The 22711-nt window shown below is 38.6% G+C and overlaps 8 protein-coding genes across 8 annotated transcripts; 4 read left to right on the top strand and 4 right to left on the bottom strand.

The window, feature by feature from the left end:
* The first annotated feature begins 1363 nt into the window (after positions 1–1363).
* LOC106441949 (F-box protein FBX14) lies at positions 1364–4250 on the top strand. Its single transcript, XM_013883698.3, has 3 exons — positions 1364–2131; positions 2198–2702; positions 3248–4250. Exons 1-3 carry the CDS (start codon positions 1584–1586, stop codon positions 4022–4024), a joined length of 1830 nt encoding a protein of 609 aa, XP_013739152.2. The 5' UTR covers positions 1364–1583; the 3' UTR covers positions 4025–4250.
* LOC106441959 (esterase CG5412) lies at positions 4184–5389 on the bottom strand. The gene is made up of 5 exons (XM_013883706.3): positions 5082–5389; positions 4881–4979; positions 4753–4794; positions 4555–4684; positions 4184–4480 (listed from the first exon to the last, which is right to left on the bottom strand). The coding sequence occupies exons 1-5, from the start codon at positions 5301–5303 to the stop codon at positions 4281–4283; spliced, it is 693 nt and encodes a 230-aa protein (XP_013739160.2). The 5' UTR covers positions 5304–5389; the 3' UTR covers positions 4184–4280.
* A 1257-nt stretch (positions 5390–6646) lies between these two features.
* LOC106441941 (histone-lysine N-methyltransferase SETD1B-like) lies at positions 6647–7346 on the top strand. Its single transcript, XM_013883689.3, has one exon. It carries the CDS (start codon positions 6697–6699, stop codon positions 7225–7227), a length of 531 nt encoding a protein of 176 aa, XP_013739143.2. The 5' UTR covers positions 6647–6696; the 3' UTR covers positions 7228–7346.
* Positions 7347–7939: 593 nt separating this feature from the next.
* Positions 7940–10797, bottom strand: LOC106441932 (bark storage protein A). Its single transcript, XM_013883681.3, has 6 exons — positions 10473–10797; positions 10247–10314; positions 8861–9016; positions 8554–8766; positions 8292–8471; positions 7940–8190 (listed from the first exon to the last, which is right to left on the bottom strand). Exons 1-6 carry the CDS (start codon positions 10762–10764, stop codon positions 8014–8016), a joined length of 1086 nt encoding a protein of 361 aa, XP_013739135.2. The 5' UTR covers positions 10765–10797; the 3' UTR covers positions 7940–8013.
* A 614-nt stretch (positions 10798–11411) lies between these two features.
* LOC106441936 (bark storage protein A) lies at positions 11412–14926 on the bottom strand. The gene is made up of 6 exons (XM_013883683.3): positions 14543–14926; positions 14302–14369; positions 12413–12568; positions 12101–12316; positions 11833–12012; positions 11412–11734 (listed from the first exon to the last, which is right to left on the bottom strand). The coding sequence occupies exons 1-6, from the start codon at positions 14775–14777 to the stop codon at positions 11552–11554; spliced, it is 1038 nt and encodes a 345-aa protein (XP_013739137.1). The 5' UTR covers positions 14778–14926; the 3' UTR covers positions 11412–11551.
* A 2092-nt stretch (positions 14927–17018) lies between these two features.
* Positions 17019–19471, top strand: LOC106441927 (uncharacterized protein At5g49945-like). Its single transcript, XM_013883675.3, has 3 exons — positions 17019–18086; positions 18737–18940; positions 19012–19471. Exons 1-3 carry the CDS (start codon positions 17112–17114, stop codon positions 19240–19242), a joined length of 1410 nt encoding a protein of 469 aa, XP_013739129.2. The 5' UTR covers positions 17019–17111; the 3' UTR covers positions 19243–19471.
* Positions 19472–19503: 32 nt separating this feature from the next.
* On the top strand, positions 19504–21394 carry LOC106441909 (protein WHAT'S THIS FACTOR 9, mitochondrial-like). Its single transcript, XM_013883661.3, has one exon. The coding sequence runs from the start codon at positions 19986–19988 to the stop codon at positions 21132–21134; it is 1149 nt and encodes a 382-aa protein (XP_013739115.2). The 5' UTR covers positions 19504–19985; the 3' UTR covers positions 21135–21394.
* A 94-nt stretch (positions 21395–21488) lies between these two features.
* LOC106441916 (protein DMP3) lies at positions 21489–22590 on the bottom strand. Its single transcript, XM_013883667.3, has one exon. The coding sequence runs from the start codon at positions 22285–22287 to the stop codon at positions 21625–21627; it is 663 nt and encodes a 220-aa protein (XP_013739121.2). The 5' UTR covers positions 22288–22590; the 3' UTR covers positions 21489–21624.
* Between the last annotated feature and the right edge of the window lie 121 nt (positions 22591–22711).

Raw genomic sequence — 22711 nt, 5'->3', positions numbered from 1 at the left:
TTTTCTATGATTGATTTTTTGGTGGTAAATTTACGAATGTGTCCTCCTTTATGGACCTATTTTTGTAGCAATGCTATTATGAAAAAGGGAGTTTTGGAAGCTTATTTGAAAAGTTCCATATTTCAACAACTGCCTTTTGAAAAAATTTAAAGAAGACAACTGCCTTTTGAAAAATTTAAGAAGCGTACTTGAAATTTATGAAAGTCGGCCTTATGTAAAAAGCATATCTTCAACCCCATCTAATTGAGATCAACAACTAAACCCCCAAATTTACCTTTGATCTTGGATTCTTTTGCTTCTTGTTATTATGGGCCATACTATGACATATAGCAGGCCCAATCAGAAAGCCAGAACCTTTTTCAACTCTTACTACCTTTGTCAAAAACCATTTGCTTATTTAGATCAAAGCACTGCCAAGTCTTCAAGTATTAGATACAAATTTCTTGTTCTATCATTTTGTCTTTCTCTTTTGATTTATGTCGAGAATGAATTGAACTCTCGATCTCATACAATTTCAAAGGTTGAATGAACTTTACGATGAACATAAAATCAAAAGATCATTAATAAGTTTCACTACAATCTTATCTCTACCAACTTATCCTTTACTATACTGTCTCTGCAACCCTCCTTTTCTTAATGAATGTGTTTGTTGGTCAAAAAAAAATTTCTTACAGGCAATAACACCTCTTTCAGTCACAGTTGAGAATAATATTTTACTTTCTCAACCGCCTGGAGTCAAGAAGTGTTGTTTCGGAATTTTAGTAGTTGGGTTTAGGGTCTATTGATATGTAGTTCAATTCCTGTTACCGTTTATTTCTCTGTCCGTGTTCTTTAATTCTGATGTCAGGCATTACCTCTATGGGTTGCCTTTGACAAACTTTGTTTGCAGTTTCTACTTCAACTCAATATATAACCTGCATTAAAAAAAAGGTTCAAACAATAAATTAGATATATCACGTTATTTTGGTTATTTTCTTTAAAAGATTAATGATTTATATAAAAAAAACATTACCACTAATGAAAATTTACAACTTTCATAATATCTTTCTACAAAAAAAAAACTTGAAAATTCCATATTTAATGCATCAGCATTAGCAATCATACCTCTTAATTATTTCGGCTAAAAGCCATTTAACAATCATGCCTAGAAAGGAAAAAAAAAGCCTGTAAATGTAAATAATGTTATTAGGTGAATGAAATCCTACAAAAAAAATAGTTAAATTCTTCTAATTATGTCCAGACACAAATTACATGTCACGTCTTAGAAAAAAGACGCATCTTTAAAAGTAGAAAATATTTACCCTTGTCGAGCCTAATATCATCAACTATAGGGTTGGTAAAACTAAAAGTAAGCTACAAAATATTAAAGTTTCCTTTTTTCTTTAATGGAGAAGAAACAGTCTCACAAATAATGGAGGTGAAGTGGAGAAAGAAAGAGAGAGACCAAACTCCAAGACAAAGCTTCTTTTTACCTTCCTGTCTGCTCTTTATCTGAATCCGAGTTCTGGATCAGGACAAGAAGAAACTCATACTTCTTGAAAGAAAAAAGTTGGAAGATTCTTGTTTTTGATAATTTTACTTAAATGGCAGAAGAAGAAGATCTCTCGGAGATGGCCAATGATGTTGAGCGACATCTCAAGCTGGATCCACCTAAGTCCTCTTCTTCTTCGCCGCCGTGTCCATCCCACGTCCTCGAGAACGTTCTCGAAAACGTGCTCAAGTTCCTCACCACAAGACGCGACCGCAACGCCGTCTCGCTAGTCTCCAGATCGTGGCACCACGTCGAAGCTCAGACCCGATTCGAGGTCTTCATCGGCAACTGCTACTCCCTCTCTCCCGCGCGCCTCACTCGCCGCTTCACGCGCGTTAGGTCGCTGTTCCTCAAAGGGAAGCCCCGGTTTGCTGATTTCAACCTCATGCCTCCTGACTGGGGAGCTCAGTTCGCGCCTTGGGTTGCTGCCACGGCGAAGGCTTACCCTTGGCTCGAGAAGGTTAGTTTGAAACGGATGTTTGTAAGTGACGATGACTTAGCGCTTCTCGCTGTGTCGTTCCCTGGGTTCAAGGAGCTTGTCTTGCTTTGCTGTGAAGGGTTTGGAACTAGTGGTGTTGCTGTTGTTGCTAACAAGTGCAGGTAAACTCTCTAGATCTTGTTTAGATTGAAAAGTTTTGGATCTTTAATGAACTTAATTTGTTTCAGACAGCTTAAAGTTCTTGATCTGATCGAGTCTGAAGTGACCGACGACGAGGTGGACTGGATCTCTTGCTTTCCAGAAGGTGAAACTCATCTGGAGTCTTTGTCTTTCGACTGTGTAGAGTCCCCTATCAACTTCAAGGCCTTGGAGGGGCTTGTGGTGAGGTCACCGTGCTTGAGGAAGCTTAGAACCAACAGGTTTGTTTCACTTGAAGAGCTGCATACGCTAATGGTTCGAGCGCCGCAGTTAACGAGTCTTGGAACGGGCTCATTCAGTAGTAGTACACACGATGGGGCTCAGGGTGAACAAGAACCGGATTATGCATCTGCATTTCGTGCTTGTAGATCATTGGTTTGTCTATCAGGGTTCAGGGAGTTGACGGCGGAGTACCTCCCGGCTATATCTCCAGTTTGTGCTAATCTCACCTCTCTTAACTTCAGTTATGCTAATATTTCTCCTGATGTGTTCAAGCCCATCATACGCAACTGTCACAATATCAGAGTCTTTTGGGTATGTAAACTTCTTGTATCTATTACTACTGCGTTTAGGGCTGGGATTTTGAACCGATCCAAATCTGGTGACCCAAAATTTTTGGTTAGTTTGGTTTGATTCGGTAGGTTTGTTTTAAAAAGTTCAATTTTTGGTTTGGTTCGGCAATTGGTTACTTCGGTTTTGTTTACAAAAAAACCAAAAAAATATATATATAACCAAACTATACCAAAAACCCCTAACCGAACTAACCATATTTTAACCGAAATAACCAAACTAACTAAATTTAACTGAAATTAACCAAACTAATCCGAAATTTTAACAAAATTAAACCAAAATATAAATGAAATCAAAATTTCAGTAGGATTTTCAAAAACCGAACTAATCGAAAACCGAACCCAAGTTTATTTCGGGTTAATTCGTCAAGAGTTATGTTGAACCAAACTCACCAAAAACCGAATTATCCTAACCCCCCAGCCTAATTGCATTGGTTTCTGTTAAATGTGTTGTAGGTAAGCTCATTGTATTTGAGTTACATGTGTATTTTATAACCTTTTATAATGCAGGCTCTTGACTCGATATGCGATGAAGGACTACAGGCATTAGCTGAAACATGCAAGGAGCTTCGTGAGCTTAGGATTTTCCCTTTTGATCCTAGTGAAGACAGCGAAGGTCCTGTCTCGGGATTAGGCCTCCAAGCAATTTCAGAAGGTTGTAAGAAACTTGAGTCTATTCTCTACTTCTGCCAGCGGATGACTAATGTAGCTGTGACAGCCATGTCTGAGAACTGTCCCCAGCTTACGGTCTTTAGGCTTTGCATAATGGGTCGCCATAGGCCTGACCACGTGACAGGGAAGCCAATGGACGATGGATTTGGCGCCATTGTCAAAAACTGCAAGAAGCTAACCCGGCTTGCAGTATCTGGATTACTAACGGACCAAGCCTTTAGCCTTATAGGAGAGTATGGAAAACTGATCCGTACTCTATCTGTAGCTTTTGCAGGGGACAGTGACATGGGTCTGAGATATATACTCGAGGGATGTCCTAAACTAGAGAAGCTTGAGATCAGGGACAGTCCCTTTGGGGATGTTGGACTGCGCTCTGGGATGCATAGGTATAACGACATGAGGTTTGTTTGGATGTCGTCGTGTAGGTTGTCCCGGGGAGCCTGCAGGGACATTGCTCATACTCTGCCTAGTGTGGTGGTGGAGGCGTTTGGGTCAGATGATGATGATGATGATGATGACGAAGACGACAATGCAGATTATGTGGAGACGTTGTACATGTATCGGTCCCTTGATGGCCCAAGGAAGGATGCTCCAAAGTTTGTAACAATTTTATGAAGACAACAAGCTTAGAGAAAGCAGCAGCTGAACTAGAAGAGAATGTGTGTTTGTATGATTGTTTGTACCATTTGATTTGATTGGCTCCCCTCTGTTTTGGGATTTGTCTTATACCAAGAAAGAGTGAAGAGTCAGTGAAGAAGAGGTTGTTTGTGGAAGTCAAAGAATGAAACTTTTATTATTTGTGTGTAATCAAGAATATGATTTTACAGCCATTTCACGATTATTTTTGTCTACAAGAAGTATTGGTTATACATTACATTATAAGATCTTCACCAATCTTGACTTCTTCCTCCATCAGCAGATGCTTTAAGGTGTCGATGAAAGCAGTAACTTTCTCCAAGCTCTTCTCATCAAGCCTTGGGACCGTGTGGCCCTTGGGATGATGGACCACCACCGGATTCTTGAAGGAATCTATCAGCTCAGTTCCGTAAGGTTTCAAAAAATCAGTCTCTCCTGCAAAGAAAAAACTCATTTTTCACATTGAAATTTGCAAACCAGATATACAATTTAGTAGGTCATCAAATTACCTAGAAAGTGGAGGGAGGGAATGTCCATGGTAGACGAATACGCATCCTTGGCGACCTTGGTGGATTTGAACATAGCTCCTCCAATAATGATGATAAACTTGATCTTTGGTACTTTCTGGAGTGCTATTCCCTGCAGAAAAAAAATTCTAAGATAATGTAATGTGATTTCCCAACGCAAAAGCAACACTACTGACGTACCTTAGCTTGCAGTCCTGGTAATCCTCCAGACAATATTGCACCCTGCAAAATTAACATAGAGATATATTATTAGATCTTATATAAGAAACTGTTAAATGAGAAATGAAGCAATTTTGTAATTAGAGTACCTGAGAAAAGCCAATGAGACCATCGAAGGGACCAAGCTCGATCATACGATCCTCTAAATACTCCAAGCATTTCTCGAAATTCGTATACTCGTTGAATTCCTGAAATTAAATTAGTTTCCAACTTTCAATTACACGAATCTTAAAAGCCCTTTCCCAAAAAATTAAAGTAAAATTACTCATAGTGAATAAAGGACAAGAGACCTTGTTAAACTGGAACCACTCGTAATAAGGAGGATCGAAGATGCCTTCGACATCAGATTTGCCCTGACAAGGGAAAGGCGCGTCGAGAAACACGAGATCGAGTCTGTCGAGAACAGATTGAGGCCACTTGTGGAGCTGTATCTTCATTATCTCTCCGCTCGTGCGGAACCCATGGAGACATAGAAACCTTGGCTTCCTCACAATCGTCCCTTCGCTTCCCATTTCTTTTACGCAAAAATAATAATTAAATCACAGTTTGTGTTGTGTTTGGTTTCTCTGTCTTTTTATAGAGCTGTGTGTGTGTGTCTCTCTCTCGTTCGTGGTTCACATTTGACCAATATATACCAAATCCTTTTTTTAATTTAACGCACATGGAAAGAACCAAAAATGTCGATGGGGCTTTCAGCAAAAAAAAAAATCAGGTTGCTCACTTACCTGATTAGTTGGTAATTGTTGGTTGAAATCGACGGCTACAAAACAATACTCCCACCAGAATTTTCTAACGAACGGTTAAGATTAAATCTCATCACACGGAATTTTGGAATCTAACCCGCGTGGGGAACGACATCCCCGCAAGTTAGAGCATGAGCATCAGTGAACCCTCCTTTGGGGTTCACCTTCTTAATTTTTTATTATTAAAGTTTTTCTTTTTTTCATTTTGATTTTTTTTTTTTTTTTAAAAAAAAAAAAAAATTGACCAATCGCGGGCCGCCACGTGTCGTGGGGCCCGCGCTACAGTGATGAACTTTAGGAGAGAGGGTATCATGCAGAAGAGGTGAGAAGGGGTGAGTTCATCACTTTTGCTTTTTTTAATATTTTTTTTTTCTCGTAAAACGTGTGAACCTCCCTCTTGAACCTCTAATGCTCTTGCTCTTAGGTCCGTGTCGGTCCACGAAATCGAACCGGTTATTATTAAACCGGAATTATAATCTCTATTAAGGCCAGGCATAAAATCCGAAATCCGAAATCCGAACCGAATCCGAACCAAAACACCTGATCCGTACCTGATCTGAAATGTAAAAAATACCTCAATAAATTTTATAGGGTGTTACAAAACATATCTGAACCTGAAGTGTTATTAACCGAACCCGAACGGGTAACCCAAAAACCCGAAAAACCCGAAAACCCGAAAAAATATCCACAGAAACTGATCCGAATGTCTAAATTAATATATAATATAAATATTTGAAACATAAATATGTACTTCAAATATTCAATTTCATATTTATTTTGATATGATATCTAATAATAAGTATTGAAAATTTAAATAAACACCTTAAATATTCCATTATATACACAGAATGATATATTTTTTATGTTTTACTTTTAAATTTTAGATTTTACTTTGGATATACCCAAACCGATCCGATGTAATCCGAATCTTAATGATATATGGTTACTTCGGACATATCCGAACCGATCCGAAACAAAAGTGTTATATCCGAATCCGATTTGTACTTGTAAATTTACTAGAATGGGACACATGAGGTGTTACAAAATAGAACCGAATCTAAAAAACCCGATCCGAACCCAAACGGGTATCCGAACACCAAAGCCTAATCTCTGCATCCTATAAAGTCAAACCAAAAAAACAAATTTTGATGGAAGGAGAAGGATGAGGAGAGGCAAGGATGAAGACGATGAAGTTGAACAGTTGCTCCAAGCGGCTCAAGACGAGATGATTCTCAAGCTCTCCGTCGATTCTCATGCATCACGCTCCAGACCTGATTACCTCGATCCGGGTCTTCACTCTAGATTCCTCGCCCTCAGATCTAAACCTTCGCAGCAGCAGCAGAAGAAGAAGACGACGGAGCAGAAACGGCGGTCGATTTCTCCGACGAAATCGAAGGATGCTGAAGAAACGCCGGACGATCTCATGCTCAGATTCGCCGCTCTGAAGAGTACTCTTCCCTCCTCCTCATCGTCTTCCTCCTCTGTTCCGCCGTCAGTTCTTCGTCCGGGTGAAATGGGAGATGAGGCTGATGAATTAGGAGAAGATGATGAAGTTGAGAAGCTGATACAGTGGGCTATAGACGCTGCGCGTCTCGATCCTTCTCCTCCCTCCGATGACGATGATGATGATGATGAGAACCGGAGCTCTGATAATGATGATGAGAATTGTTCAAAGAGAAATGTCAAAACCTAATTGTAACAACTTTGCTCTTCCTTGTAAGTTTATATACATCCGTTTAGTCACACTTGTTGAATCAAGATTGAGTTAAGTCTGCATCGCATTCAGATTATCTAATCTTTGAACCTGATCAAGATTTTGGGATTGACCTCTCTAGAAGGTGATATTCTAGTAACGCTGAGATTAATAAGTATTTGCTTTGTAAGAAGAAGCTGAACAGTTGTTGGGGATGGATTTAATCCATCCACAAAGCCCATCGAACAAAGGGCCCAATCCAGCAGATCGAGTCGGCCTCGGCTCGGAAGCCGATTCTCGAGGTATCGGCTTAGCCAGGAAATGCTGTTAGTCGAAGCGGAGAGCAAACGGAGCGGGACCGATCGACTAAGCGGCTCAGAGCGAGCATCTCCTAGTCAGGCCCGAAGGGCCGACAAGGCCCAATCGGTAAAAGGAGATTAGGTTAAGGTAATCGAACAGAGTATAAAAGGAGAGGAAAGCAAAGGAGAAAGGCATCGACACTTAGCTACACAAACTTAGCGGCGAGATTAGGGTTTATCATCCGTACAATCATCTCTCTGCTATTTGTACTTTTCCGGTTTAAGCTCTCACGAGCTCCGGCTTGCTTTTACTTTCTCCACCTTTGTAACATCATGTCGAAATCTAATAAACGCCTCTGTTCGACCCATTTCTAGTATTGTTTACTTCACCCGAGACCAAACTCACCTTAAACAACAGTGAATACTTATATTTGATATAAGAGAATTACAGATTATTAAATCACTGATTATGATAAAATGGCTACACTTAGGAGTTAACGTTGTAGTTTGACGGTAGCTTCTTGATGAACTCTAGAACAGCTCTTGCAGTGTTAGCGGCAGCCAAAGATCCAAACTTTCGAATAGCATTGGTTCCTGTTTGTGCTCCAGCTAAATCTGATAACCCCCTTATCACAATTACTGGATACCCATTCGACACGCACGTCTGATAAATTTCAAAGCAGAAAACAAACAAAATGAGAAACTATTACTTCAAAATGAATGATTCAAACAGTAAATCTATAAACGCTGAATATATTACACTACCATAGCCACTGCAGAACTCTCCATGTCTGAGGAGGAAACCTCAAAAGTATCGTATAAGAAGTCTCTGTAAACCGCATTATCCACAAATATATTAGCAGTTGCTGCCTTTAGTCCGACAACAAGTTTTGGTTTCTCTGGAAGACACAAACTTGCATTCACACACTGCAACAGCTCCATCTTCTGCAACCATAATCAAGAAGGAACTGAAATTAACACTGGAACCGTTCTTGTTTTCTAATCAATATATCATTCTTAAACAAACCTCTAGATCAGCTGCAAGATGAAGCCACTCTTGAGTTGTATTGATCCAAAACACGTTCTGAGGTGAACTGATGTGACCATTGACTGAATACAGTTGCTCGTGACCGTATCTAAGACTCCCTAACATATTGTTGTTGCCATCACTTTGTGGAACATTATAGTTCCCAATATCTAAGTACGCTTCATTGTCACTTCCTTCTGCTTTGTCTGGATTCTGTTTCACTCGAACGCAACCATTATACAATAATATATGTGAAGAAGAAGCTATTGATTTTATATCAATATAAAACTAGTTTATTTTTATATACCAGCCAATCCCACAAGCCAGCATTGGTGATTTGATTAGGAATGCTAACGTCTCCTATGGACATTGAGTTGTTTATATTTCCTGCAATCCCAAAATGCACAATCCCTTTCACATCGAACACGTCTATCATTTGTTGCGTTGCTGCTGCGGCGTTCACCTGCAGATTTTTCTTATAACTTATAATATCTATGTCAAAAAATAAAAATGGTATGTGTTAGATTTTGTATTGGCTAGTCTGTTCTTCGGATTTTAGGTCCTTCCGTTTGGGTTCGTTCGGTAAAATTTAATACTCTCTCCATTTCGTTAAGGCAGATGTTTTTAAAAAAATTTGTTCACAAAAATAGATTTTTTATATTATTTTTTATGAGATGACAAATATATATATATATATATATATCTTTTATGAAAATGATGGGTTCTTCAAGAAAATTAATTGATTTTATTGAATTATTATTGATTAAAAATTATTAAAAATTAAAAATTACAGAAAATGATACATTTATTTTAGTGATTTAATTTTTTAATATGTGTGAAAACATAAAAAATATATATTTGTGAAACACAAAGAGTATAATTTAATATAAATCGCTGATACAATTGAAAAGTTACATAAATATTAAATGCCAAAATTGATCAGTTTGGTGGTGCTAGATTGAACCGAAAACTAGATGAAATTTTATAATATTGCTTATCAGGTCACATCTCGTAAACGTACCAATCACTCAAAACTTTCTGTTAACTATCACATGGCTAAAAGCAAGAGAAAAAAAATGATGAAATAAGTATAGTTTTTTTTTGGCAAAAAATGTATTATATATCTCTAGCCGTAAATATCAAACCTATATATTTTTTGAACACCAATATTAACCATATATGTTAGATGGTCTCTCAAATAACATTTTTTCAAAAAAATTTAACAAAAATAACCCTAAAAAAAGAGTGACCAAAATAGTACCTTTTTTATTTTAAAATTTTAATATTTATTCTTTATTTTTAAAAATTTGAAATCTTATCCCTAAAACTCCACTCCTTAACTATAAACTCTAAATCTAGATTAGTTAACCCTAGGATAAAAATGTATTTTTTTTTTCTTTTTAATAAAATTTATTTTGGTTATCTTCTTTATTGCGGATTATTTTTGAGATAAAAACTAAAAAAAATGCTATCATAGGACATTTTTCTTGTTTATTTTTAATGGTCATACATTCCAATTCCACCTTCTGTCTGGAATTATTTTTATTTTAAGATTATTAAAATCCAAAAAATTTAAATCGAAAGCCAAAAACTTTCTGAAAGTAGTAACAATCAAAGGCTTCCTCTTTTAAGAAAGACAAGTTCAGTAACAAAAGAAACTCTTTTTTACTGTACTAGACTAATAGTGACTCACCATTCCTCTCCCACATCTGACATACATAACCTTCTTTCCATGAATCTTTCCTATCCGAAAACGTCTACCTGCAATCATTTCATTTGTGTCACACAGTCAAAAACTTATTCACATTTTCATCTCAAAGGGACTTGCTTCCATTGACCCGAAACAAAAGAATCTGTCAACCACATAAAGCCTGAAAAAGAAACCAGTTCAAGTGGAAAATATTAAGCTAAGTAGATACCAGAGAGATCAATGAACGGGTGATTAGGATCGGGTCTGAATTCGACACTGGCCAAGAAAGCATCTTCTTCTGTCTCAATGACCGTCACGAGACCTACGTAAGGTCCTTTGCGGTTTACTTTACGGATGGTAGTGGCGGTTTTTAGTTTGTCTGAAGATGTGGCTGACGCAGGCAAAACGTGTAAGGATGAGATGACGAAGATGATGAAGAGCAGAGGAAGAGGACGAAGAATGTGGTCCAGTGTCGCCATTTGATTGGTGGCTTTGTTATCCATATTAAAAGCCTGGCTCATGTGTACGAAGCATATATAGCATGAATAAGTTGCTAAATGTTATTGGTCAAAAAAAGTTGTTTGATATTAATGGTCAAATTGTTCTCCGGAATCGAAGATTGGATTTAAAATCCCCTCATGAATTTTTCATATCCATATAGTGAAAACTTTGGATCTAGAAATATATATTAAATTTTATAAACAAAACATTTATTTACATAGTTTTGTGTTTTTTTTTCACATTAACGCCCATACTTCAATATATAAATGTATTATATAATTATATACTTTATTAACTGATATATATTCGTATTTTTATATTTGATCATAACAATTTGGTTCTTTTATGTTATATACAACACAATTTTTTTCTTAGCTTTTTTAACGATTTATCAAACTGAATATTTTACTGTGAACAAAAATTATATTTATATCTATTTCATGAATTTTTCAAGGTTTTGAAATACATATATATAAATATATATTGTGAAGGACTACTCTAGTTGAAAATTTCCTAATGTTGATGGTATGGCCTCAACGCTGACGTAAGTGTGTATCACCCCCAGTCCCTGTAGTTTGCAATCACATGTTATAATTGTTATCAAGATTGAGGCATCAGATCTGACCCTCTAGAAGGTGATCAGTTGGTTGATATTAACTTAGAGACATGTACCAATAGTGACACTCTTTAATAAATAAAAATGTTTTTGCAACGCTGAGATTAATTGTTTTTGACTTAAGAAAAGCTGAATAGTGAACACTTATTTGATAGAATTACAGATTAAATCACTCATTTTGATAAATAGGGCTACGCGTAGGAATTAAGGTTGTAGTTTGGTGGCAGCTTCTTGATGAACTCTAGAACAGCTCTAGCAGTGTTAGTGGCCGCCAAAGATCCAAACTTCCGGACAGCATTATCTCCTGTCTGTGCTCCAGCTAAATCAGACAATCCCCTTATTACAATCACGGGATAACCATTTGACACGCACGTCTAGTTAAAAATAAAATCAAAACAGAAACAAAAAACAACATGAGAAACTATTAGTTAAAAATGAATGATTCAAAAGTGTGTGTATGTGAATAAATTACCATAGCCACTGCAGAACTCTCCATGTCTGAGGAGGAAACACCAAAAGTATCATATAAGAAGTCTCTGTAGGCTGCATTATCCACAAATGTATTAGCAGTGGCTGCTTTTAATCCAACAACCAGTTTTGGTTTCTCTGGAAGACACAAAGTTGCATTCACACATTGCAACAGCTCCATCTTCTGCATCCATATCCAAATAATAAATAACAACCTAGGTTAAATACTGGAACCATTCTTTTGCCTTAATCAATATATCATTTTTAACAACCTCTAGACCAGCTGCAAGTTGAAGCCACTCTTGAGTTGTATTGATCCAAAATACTTTCTTAGGTGAATTTTTGTGACCAATACTGACTGAATATAGTTCCTCGTAACTGTATCCAATACTCCCTAACATACTGTCGCTGCCATCCCCTTGTGGAACAGTATACTTCCCAAAATCTAAGTATGCTGCATACTCACTTCCCTCTGCTTTGTCTGGATTCTGTTTTACTCAACCAAATCATGAGTTAAAAGTTAATACATATGAAGAGAAGCAATTAATTATATGTCATCAAATATCAAACTACTATGTATTTACCAGCCAATCCCACATGCCAGCATTGGTGATTTGCTTAGGAATGCTCACGTCTCCTATGGACATTGAGTTGTTTGTATTTCCAGCAATCCCAAAATGCACAATCCCTTTCATATTGAACACATCTATCAATTGTTGTGTTGCTGCTGCTGCGTTTACCTGCACATTTTTTTCTTAATAACATAAACTATATGTGTTTCATAAAAGTGTCAGATTTAATCATTCACATGAACTATAAATAAATTAAATAGACTAATATGCCACTATGAATATATTACTAAATATTAGGGGTACAATTAGTATCCAGAATATAAGACTTGATCCAAAATCAGCTCCAAATTTGTAAATATCCGGATATTAAATTTTTCGGATCGGTGTGAAGCAAATATTTGATTTTTAAATTTTTTAATAAAAAACAGTTCCTTATATTTTGTGATTTTTTATATATTCTACTTTTTAACAATATTATACTAATTGTTATTTTTCAGACATTTTAATAAAGCCACACATGTTTTTATAAATCTGGATCCAATATGTGATATTCCATGATATCCTACCCTTTTTAATATATGATCATTGATAAAATTTAATATTTATTAGTTGTACCTATATTGACAACTGTTTATTAAAAACTATCTTTTGTCAAAAATAATTATTGGAGTAGTTAAATAACTATAATATTTTCTGTTATAGAGACAGAAAATATTAGCCAGCCTATTTAGTCAGAAAATAACAGTTGGCAAAAAATGTAAGAAAAAAAAAACAACGAAAGAACATTGAGAGAGAGAAAGAGAGAGAAAGCAAGAGAGAGAAAGCAAGAGAGAGAAAGCAGATCTAGTTGGTCCCGGCGTACGGCCGGCGCGTGCGCGCGCGTGCCGTCGCCGGACCCAGAGTCCGTCAGGTTTTATAGCATTTCTGGTATCTCTCCTTCGTATCCCTTCTACCCTCGCCTTGTCTGAGCTCTGGCTGCGACCTAATCCATGGTGCATGGCGGTTTGTCTGTTTTGGAGTTAAGACGCGACGGTGGGAAGGAGTTTCTGCGGTGGAGAGACGGCTCGTTTTTAAGATCAAGGTGCGATTCCGGGAGGAGGAGACTCTCATAGCTCCATCGTCCTCAGTTTTCTCCGGGAGGTGGAGACTTTCTTTGCTCCGTCGCCGCCGGTTCAGTTTTCCGGGAAGGGGAGGCTTGCATAGCTCTGCCGTCGCCGTATAGTTTCCGGAGGGTGGAGGCTACTGTAGCTCTACGTTGCCGGCTTGGAACCCGTAGGAACATTGGGTGTTTAGAGGTGAAAGGTTGGTTTGTTTTTTGTTCTTGTCGGCTCGGGGAGAAAGGAGACACATCGGTTGAGTTCTTTGAAGAAGATAAACCTCTCCGTGGTTCATCGCCGACAAGAGAGGTTAGTGAGGTCGTGATTTACTTTCGAGAGAAGAGGTGGTGGTCCTGAGGAAAGCGCGGTATGTCCGATTAAGCTTTCGCTGGGGGATCATCGGAGATGAAGGCTGTGTGTTGCGGGTTTTCGAGATCCGGCGTAACCAAGGTGTGGTGAGGTGGCCCTGGAGGCGTTTCGAGGCGGAGAAGATCAGGTCGAGGCGGGTTGCGACGCGTGTCGTTCCGAGGGTTTAGATGCTTCCACGTGTCTCTGCAACCTGCTTCCTTGATGCGCTTCTCCGGCCGGCGTCGTTCGGGTCTGACTGGTGTGGGCCGCAGGCCTTTATTAAGTGTTGACATTTGTAGCCCGTTTGCTTTGGGCTTCTTGCCTTTTGTTCTTGTATTTGGGCCTTGGGCCGGTTTTATTCAATAAAAAAAAACATCAATTTGGGAAAAAAAAAAAAAAACAACGAAAGAACCTTTTTAAAATTGTAACTATTGACTATAGTTGGTGGTTACTCACCATTCCTATCCCACATCTGACATAAACAACCTTCTTTCCATGAATCTTCCCTATCCTAAAACGTCTTCCTGCAATCATTTCATTTTTCTCACAAAATCAGAAAACATATTTACATTTTACACATATCTCAAAGTGACTTGCTTCCATTGACTGGTAACAAAAGACTCGATCACCATATAAAACGTGAAAAGATATATATTCAAGAAGTGGCAGTTATTAAGCTAAGCACACATATATATACCAGAGAGATCCAAGAACGGATGAGCAGGATCGGGTCTGAAGTCTACACTTCCCAGGAAAGCATTTTCTTCCGTCTCAAAGACCGTCACGAGACCGATATAAGGTCCTCTGCGGTTGACTTCTCGGATGGTAATGGCGTTTTTTAGTTTGTGTGGTGTGGCTGAAGCAGGCAAAACGTGCAAGGAAGAGATGAAGAGAAGAGAAAGAAGACAGAGAATGTGGTCCAGAGAAGCCATTTGATTGGTTGTAGGTTTTTGAGATCCAAAATCCCCTAGCTCATGTTGTATGGCATATATAGCATCCAAGTCAAACTAGTATACTATATTTCTTCTTCCTCGTGAATTTCCTTTCGTGTCAATAAACTAGTCGTAATCTTTACATATTATATATATAAACGTAGACGGCTGCACGTTTTTAAAAATACCAATAATTAAGCTAGAAATTGTCAAAATATATTTAGTTTGTTTTTGTTATAAACAAATCTAACAATGAAAAGAGGGTCCATAGTCTTGAAACATGGCCATTAAAAGTGGTTTCATTATATTCCTCATGCAATTCGTCTTCTTTTTTTTTGAACATTCAATTAGTCCTTTTCAACTGCCTAAACTATTGCAAAACATGAACACACACAACCGCAGCTAAGCCGCGTTTGAAAACTTTGTTTGTAATTAATATTCGATTTATACATATGCTGCATAAGAAGTTCACATTTAATAAAATGATTAGTGTGTTTTTGCTATATACGCTGCATAACATTTGATTGTGATTGTTATTACTATTTTTGCTACTCTTAAACGCTGCAAATATTTGAAATTTTTTAAGAGGCAACGAAACAATGACTATAGAATTATAGATCACTATTCACTAAGTAGTTTTTCATTTGATCAAAAATAGTAAGCTATTAATTTTCTCATAGCCAAGAAGTATAATTAGAGTATACAGTTAACACATGATTTGAATGGAATCTGTATAACTCCGACGTAAATAGTTTCTCTTTTACAAAGCTTTTTTTTTTTTCTTTAACAAAGCTTCTCGTTACGTTGCATTCGAACAAAGATGATAACGAATTTTGATCGAAAGTGAGACCAACTTTTTAATAGGTTAAAATAGCCTGTATCATAGACCATCGTGGATAAAATAGTTTAAACTATGAATCAGTTCAAACGAATTATTCTTCTTTTCTTGAAGTATGAGGAAAATGTTAAAACAGAAAGGAAAACCACATATGAATTGAAAGAAGCACAAGTGTTGTGAAGATGTAAATTTGCAAGTTATGGCTGATAAATTCAGAGGCACAAATTAAATATGAATTGGTGAAGATGGTGTATACGCGTAAAGACTATCAGGTTTTCACTCTTTATACGAAGGAATTTCATTATTCACTAACTTTACAATTTAAAATATACCAAGAACAAAAAAAATGCTATGACAAACATGCTTGTACGTGGCGATCGAAGTCAAATTTTAATTATGGTGTTTTCTGCATCACCGATTTGGTTATCCGAATCATAATTTTTATTTCTTTAAAAGTAAATTCTTTTTGTAAAAAAATGAAACATACATTACAAAAAGCTAGATTGATGAGAGCAGGGAGATGAATGAAATAATTGTATCTCTCATAGATAAATAGCATTTTTGTAGCGTAAATATACGCTTGCATGAGAAGATATTCACAAAAACTAATTATGATGTACAGTAACTACGAGTCCAAAGGTTTTAAGAGAGCTTCGGTACTACAGTATGTTCCCAGGAATTAGAATACAAAGGCATACAATCTTGCACATAATGCGCGAAGTTAATTGTCTTATTTTGTCCATACGGACACAAAGTCCCTTTATTGGTTATGTTTAAATTGCTGTTACAAAAATGCATAGTAACTACGATTTTCTTATCTTCTAGAGTTTCTACACTAAGAACCTAAAACGATTATGCATGGAAAGTGTTGGAAAATACTCAAATGATATCTGATAGAGTTATCTTGAACCTGGTTCTAAAACATAAGGCAGAGCATAGTAATTTTTACATGCTAACCTTATTTTTGCTTAGGCTGCAAATTGTCATTTCCTTAAATTTCCTGTTTACCTTTGTATGGTTACTTGCTTATGCTTTATTGTGTTGTATTATGCTTGTTTATACAGCCCAATTTCCCATAGTTGGTCTCGTGTGTTGTGTCCCTACAAAACAAGAACTGTTGATCTTTATGGAATGGACAACAACTTCTGTGCTACTTGAAAAATTCTATAAGTCTGCACTTGTGGAATAGTGTTTATGTACTACTACGAGTCAAAAACTGATCAAAGTAAAATCTTAAATCTTTTAAGAGTCTTTGTAAGAGATCATTGCACATTTATAATATTTGTCAACACTTCTGAGATATAGATTTCTCAACTTTTATATTCATTTTTCTGAATTTCTTAGATATATCTTTTAATTTTTTTTTCTGGAAAGAAATAAAGATCTAGTGAAGAAGCAGGCAAGCACGACTCTTAACTCATTTTTTTTTTCAGCTATTTCACAAGTGTTAGCCTATTTTTTCTCGGAGTTGAGTTTTTTTCTCTACGGATCCCAAAATGAATCTCCCCCTCTCCTTCCTCTCAATCGCCCTCATCGCTCTCCTCTTCCTCCACCACCACGCCCTCGCTTCTTCTCACTTCGAAGGCTTCGATGCCGAAGACGACGAGTTCTCAGAAGACTCCACTGACCTTCACCACTCCCTCCCTCCTCCCCTCATAACCCAGTCTCAGTCAACAGTCCCGGATCCGGATCCCTCCCCCGAACCCGATTCCAAATCGGACCCGTCTCCTACCCAGACACCTCCCAAGAAGCCCTCTTCAACTTCCTTCGATTTCTGGGACGAAGACGAGTTCGAGGGCTTGCCCGAGAACGAATCTCCGATCACCCCATCTCCTCCCGATCAACTAACTCCAGATCCATCGCCCGCTTCAGAAAGTCCCGACCTTGACACCACTCCGACGAAGAAGAAGATATCTTCCTACACGGTGGAGATCGTCTCCGTATCGATCTTGATCGCTTACTTGATCAACTACTTCACCGGCAAACGCGAGAACGAGAACCTCGCGTTATCCTGGGCCACCAAGTTCGGTCTCAAAGACACAATCTTCGAGAAAAACTTCAGCTTTCTCGGAGTCGGCGAAGGGGAGGGCTCTCCCCTGCTGCTTAAAGAGGCCACGAACGTGTTCAAGTTCTACGCGAGCGGGAGGAGGTTTTGCCACGGGTTGTTGGCGACGATGGAGCTTAAGAGTAGACATGATTTGATCTCGAGGCTTTATAATTGCGTGGTGCCTTGTAAAGATGAGATTAGTTTCGAGGTGTATATGAACGAGGAGGCGATGGATCATGTTGTGTTTGCGATGGCGAGGAAGAAGATGGCGAAGATGATGCATAAGGAGCTGAGGGATCTGCAGAGGTTTGGAGGGGTGGTGGCGGCTCCTGGTGGGAGGAAGTGGGTGGCGGAGGAGTTGGCTGTGATCTCTGAGTCTAAGGAGGTTGCTGGGGATATGATTACTGATGTTGTGCTTGATCAGGTTAGAATGCTGAATCTCTTTGTGTGTTCTTATTGTTTGAGGGTTGACAATGATGAACATGAACATTCATAGGAACTTTGCTCTTGCCACATTGGTAACTTTGTCACTTAAGGTTCTGTCTTTTTGTGGTGTGCTTCTGATAGAAAGACAGAGACTTTCTGTGAGTTGCGAACCATACATCACTTTTTTTTGGTGTGAATCGAATCGGGTTTGTCTCTCTGTCCAGTTATAGAGAGATACAGGGTCTAGACTTGTGATGTACAGCAAAATTCCTTAGGTTCCTTTTGTTAGGATATATTTAGGCCTGATGATAGTGATATGTTGAAGGCAGATCGTTACCTGAGTTCGGAATGCTATAAGAGTGAAGTAGTTTTAGTGTATATGATGTTCCTCTCTCTTTCTGTGTTTATCTCGGATCTTTGATCACTTATCATAGTGTAGCAAGTATGAATGACCAATGCTGTTAGTCTATTACTGTTGTATGGCTAACGTTTCCTTGTTGTATATATAGGATATATATTTCAATTTCTCCTCTGTTGATGTGGACTTAGATTGTTGATCTTTGCTTGTTAATGTATGGCTTGCGTATCTCCTCAAATCATCTGTTATACATACTAATCAAATTTGGGTGATGCAACTGGGTTCTGTAGGTTTTTGGTGACAAGTCGTTTGAAAAGTTTGGAAAGTATTTCATCTCAATGCATTTTTCGGACCAACTTCCTGGCAAACACAGGAAGATGCTGCTTTTCAAGTTCGCCTTACCTGATGCTAAACACATGGATGATATGGTTCGCTTGGTAGCCCTTATTCCGTATTACATTGACTTAATTGGGCGCTACAAGCTCAGCTCCCAGGTATAGTGGCAAACTTATTATCACTTGCAGTTTTATCATCATGATTGAAAAAGTAAAATTTGTGTATGCAGGCACGGAACAAAACCGATGGTGCAAGGCAAAAGGCGGCTCAGGAAGCATACAAGGAACTAGAGAATGTGAGGCAAGAGGCATTGCAGAGAAAGAAAGCCGAGAAGAAGAAACTATTGGAGGAGGCAGAGGCAAAGCTTAGCGCCGAGGCTCTAAGGAAGAAAGAGGCTAAAGAACGTGCACGACAGATGAAGAAGTCAATGCCAAAAGTTAAGATGAGTCGTGGCCACTAAAGACGCTCAAGCATAGGGACATCTCTCTTAAGATCACAATCTCATGTCTGCCATTGGAACAGCTATATTTTATTCCTCTACTCCCTCTTTTTTTAGCCCTTTCGATTAGATATTCCTTCTTACTTCCATGAACCTTACGGTTTCCCTTATAGTGACACCCAGGCTGTGCTTTTGATAATCCTCAAAGACCTAGTTTCTTGTTCACTGAAAGTAATATCCTTTATTCTCAGTTACCCCTTGCAATGAATGACAAATAAATGTTAAAAATTACCTACACAGTAATTAGGAGCTTTGTATAGGCAAGGGTTTAACATTATCAAATTATTGATTTATTTTTTAGATATTTGAAATTTAGATATTGTTATAATTTTTTTTTATAAAATACAAAAGTTAGAAATGCAAAAATAAGAAATTAAACAAATTTGTAAATTTGCTTTAACATTATTGTTTGATTCGATATATTTGATTACTAATTTAAATCGATTTGAATTAATTTTAATCAGTTTAAAACAGTTTCAACCGATATGAAACTCATAATTTTTTTATTTCGGCTAATCAATTTGCAGTCTAAACCATTTTAGACCATTTAAAAAAAAAGTGTTACAACGTAAGCATGAATGACAAAAGTCTTTAAGTTGATTTGAACATTACAGGGTAAATATAAACCAAAAGGCGACAACTTTAATAACAGAACTTTGCACTGTTACCCCGAAAAAAAAACAGAACTTTGCACTGACCCTGTAATGGCAGCTACAGCCACCAAGCTAGGAAGATCTCTACAACAAAGACGCACCTTCATCAACGCCAGAGTCAAATGGGTCGGCGACCCCTACCTCGACGAAGCAGTCCAACGAGAGAAAAACCTCAAACAACTCCTCTCCCTAAAAGACCGAATCGTATCATCTCCCTCCAAATCACTCCCTCTATCTTCCCTCTCGCTCCTCAAACCTCTCGTCAACCTCCACGTCACCGCCGCCGCGTTTCTCCAGAAACACCCTTCCGTCTTTGCAACGTTCCAGCCTTCCCGCTCTCTCCCTCTCCATGTTCGCCTCACTCCGCAAGCTCTCGACCTCCACAGAGAAGAAGAGACCATCCACCTCTCTCCGCCTCACCGTAACGCCACCGTTCAACGTCTCGCGAAGCTCTTGATGCTCACGGGAGCTGGGAGTCTCCCTCTCTACGTCGTCGATCGCTTCAGGTTCGATTTAGGTCTCCCTCACGATTACGTTACTTCGTTGATATGCGATTACCCTGATTACTTTGAAGTAATTGAGGTTAACGATCGGTTAAACGGTGGAAAGACTCTCGCTTTGTCGCTTACCTCGCCGCGGAAGAGCCTCGCCGTGTCGGAGATGGAGAGAAGAGAAAGTATCATCAACGGGTCTCGTGTGCAAAAGGGGCTGCGCATAAGGTATTCGATGAATTTCCCCAAAGGGTACGAGTTGGAGAAAAGGATAAAGAACTGGGTTGACCAATGGCAAGACCTTCCTTACATCTCGCCTTATGAAAACGCGTTTCATTTGGGGTCGTACAGCGATCAGGCTGAGAAGTGGGCGGTTGCTGTACTTCACGAGCTTCTGTACCTTTTGATATCGAAGAAGACTGAGACAGAGAATGTGCTTTGTTTAGGGGAGTATTTAGGGTTTGGGACGAGGTTGAAGAAGGCTTTGGTGCACCATCCGGGTATCTTTTACATGTCGCATAAGATTCGGACGCAGACTGTTGTGTTGAGGGAAGGTTATCATAAAGAGTTCTTGATTCAGAAGCATCCGTTGATGGGGATGAGACATAGGTATCTTTATCTTATGAGCAGATCAGGGAGAGTAAAGAAACGAGACTATGTTCCTGGAGTTAAGAGAAGCAATCAAAGCGTTGATGCACAAAACAGCTAATATTCACATAGGATTAGTTGTAGCCGGAACTCGTTATGTAGAATGAATGAGTGGCTACGATTGTTCAAGTAAAACAGCTAAACTGACTGGTCCTTAGGACATCAGGCATGGTGATGGCTGTTTAAGTTGAGAAAATCACGAAGCAGAGGAAGAGCTGAAACTCAGGATCGACCTCTTAAGGTCTTCTAAGCGACATAGTCAACATGGGTTTGTATCTTCATGAGTCAATAATCTTATTCAATGGTATTTTTTTTTCTTTATATCGCGTCGTCAGACTTGTTATAAGGTCGTTGCATGCGTTATTAATTTCCACTCAACGAACGATAAAACTTATAATCAATTACAGGAAGTAGATGAGAAGGAACACAGATAGATAGATACAAACACAAAATGATTTACAAAAAAAAAAAATATAAGCCAACCACCTTTGCACATAAATTATATGAATCAATTGTTTAAACGCACTTGGAAATTAAAAAATATAACGAATCTAACGGCGACCTCCGTTTCCGGTGACCGGATAACCGATGCCGTGTCTTCTCGCCGGGAAAACCAAGAACAACAACCCGCAGATAACTCCAACACCCATCGGAACAATATCCAAAACCTTCTTGGTTCCTTGCTCCGGTGCAGGATAAAAACAGCTCACAGCATTCTTCTCCCTCAAAGCCACCGCACCAAACACAAGCACAGACAAAACTGCGTGGATCCAGTCGACGATCCGGATCCGGTATTTACTAAGATCGGGCAAACCCAAACCGGACGGGTCAGGGTAGTCAAAAACCCACATACCTTTACGAGTGGCAAACCCGTAGTACACGTTACCGTCTTCAGCCTTGACGCTGTCCGTGAACGAGCTGAGGAAGCATGAGATGGAGAGGAGGGTTAGGAGCACTGCGGTTAAAACGCGCGTGGAGTACTTGCACGAGCCGTTTGATGTGAAGACGGGAATGAGGAACTGGAAAGCTAGTAGCGTTCCTGTCGGGAGGAGGTTGGCTAAGTTAGCAACTGACGTCAGCGTCTGTGACACGGCATGTTGAGATATCGAAGGTTGTCTCCTTAGCTGTGGAGGAGGAGGAGGAGGAGGAGGAGAGTCTGATGGCTCTTGCGAAATAGTTGGGTTTCTCTGCGTCAGGGAAGAAGAAGATGACATGTTTTTTCTCTTTCGTTTTTTCTTGTTTGCGTGGAGAGTTAATGAATGATTATGAGCATAATATATACAGACTAAGTTTAAGACAACGTGAGGTTATTAGTGTTGAAAAATGGTTTGTTGACGTGATCAAGGTGTGTTGAGAAGTCAGGAGAGGCGAGAGAGCTTGGTCTCGTTCTTATTCTCCGCCTACCGTAATTAGAAATGTCAAACGCGTTTCAAAGTTGATTATTATATTACGAGACTCTTTCTCCTTGTTAAGGCTGTTCAATATGGTAAAACCGAACCGTACCGAACCGAACCGAAATAGACAATATGGTTTGATTTTGGTATATACCATATAAACCGAATGGATATAATTTTATAAAAACCGTAGGATTTGGATATGGTTTGGTATATAACCGATTAAACCGAATAAACCGAACAA

Source organism: Brassica napus, chromosome A1, assembly GCF_020379485.1.
Source record: "Brassica napus cultivar Da-Ae chromosome A1, Da-Ae, whole genome shotgun sequence".
In the NCBI taxonomy this organism is placed as follows: Eukaryota; Viridiplantae; Streptophyta; class Magnoliopsida; order Brassicales; family Brassicaceae; genus Brassica; species Brassica napus.
The sequence above is the reverse complement of the archived record's forward strand: the minus strand, read 5'-3'. Positions and strand labels throughout refer to the sequence as shown.

Coding starts and splice junctions, on each gene's coding strand:
- LOC106441927 (XM_013883675.3), top strand. CDS start 17,112: ATGAATCTCCCCCTCTCCTTCCTCTCAATCGCCCTCATCGCTCTCCTC. Junction 18,087..18,736: donor CTGATGTTGTGCTTGATCAG/GTTAGAATGCTG, acceptor TGGGTTCTGTAG/GTTTTTGGTGACAAGTCGTT. Junction 18,941..19,011: donor GCTACAAGCTCAGCTCCCAG/GTATAGTGGCAA, acceptor TTGTGTATGCAG/GCACGGAACAAAACCGATGG.
- LOC106441941 (XM_013883689.3), top strand. CDS start 6,697: ATGAGGAGAGGCAAGGATGAAGACGATGAAGTTGAACAGTTGCTCCAA.
- LOC106441932 (XM_013883681.3), bottom strand. CDS start 10,764: ATGAGCCAGGCTTTTAATATGGATAACAAAGCCACCAATCAAATGGCG. Junction 9,017..10,246: donor TCAGATGTGGGAGAGGAATG/GTGAGTCACTAT, acceptor AAAAATCTGCAG/GTGAACGCCGCAGCAGCAAC. Junction 8,767..8,860: donor CTGGCTTGTGGGATTGGCTG/GTATATAAAAAT, acceptor CGAGTGAAACAG/AATCCAGACAAAGCAGAAGG.
- LOC106441916 (XM_013883667.3), bottom strand. CDS start 22,287: ATGTCATCTTCTTCTTCCCTGACGCAGAGAAACCCAACTATTTCGCAA.
- LOC106441959 (XM_013883706.3), bottom strand. CDS start 5,303: ATGGGAAGCGAAGGGACGATTGTGAGGAAGCCAAGGTTTCTATGTCTC. Junction 4,980..5,081: donor AGTGGTTCCAGTTTAACAAG/GTCTCTTGTCCT, acceptor ATTTAATTTCAG/GAATTCAACGAGTATACGAA. Junction 4,685..4,752: donor TACCAGGACTGCAAGCTAAG/GTACGTCAGTAG, acceptor TTTTTTCTGCAG/GGAATAGCACTCCAGAAAGT.
- LOC106441936 (XM_013883683.3), bottom strand. CDS start 14,777: ATGGCTTCTCTGGACCACATTCTCTGTCTTCTTTCTCTTCTCTTCATC. Junction 12,013..12,100: donor AACTTGCAGCTGGTCTAGAG/GTTGTTAAAAAT, acceptor ATATGGATGCAG/AAGATGGAGCTGTTGCAATG. Junction 11,735..11,832: donor AGAGTTCTGCAGTGGCTATG/GTAATTTATTCA, acceptor ATTTTTAACTAG/ACGTGCGTGTCAAATGGTTA.
- LOC106441949 (XM_013883698.3), top strand. CDS start 1,584: ATGGCAGAAGAAGAAGATCTCTCGGAGATGGCCAATGATGTTGAGCGA. Junction 2,132..2,197: donor GTTGTTGCTAACAAGTGCAG/GTAAACTCTCTA, acceptor AATTTGTTTCAG/ACAGCTTAAAGTTCTTGATC. Junction 2,703..3,247: donor ACAATATCAGAGTCTTTTGG/GTATGTAAACTT, acceptor TTTATAATGCAG/GCTCTTGACTCGATATGCGA.
- LOC106441909 (XM_013883661.3), top strand. CDS start 19,986: ATGGCAGCTACAGCCACCAAGCTAGGAAGATCTCTACAACAAAGACGC.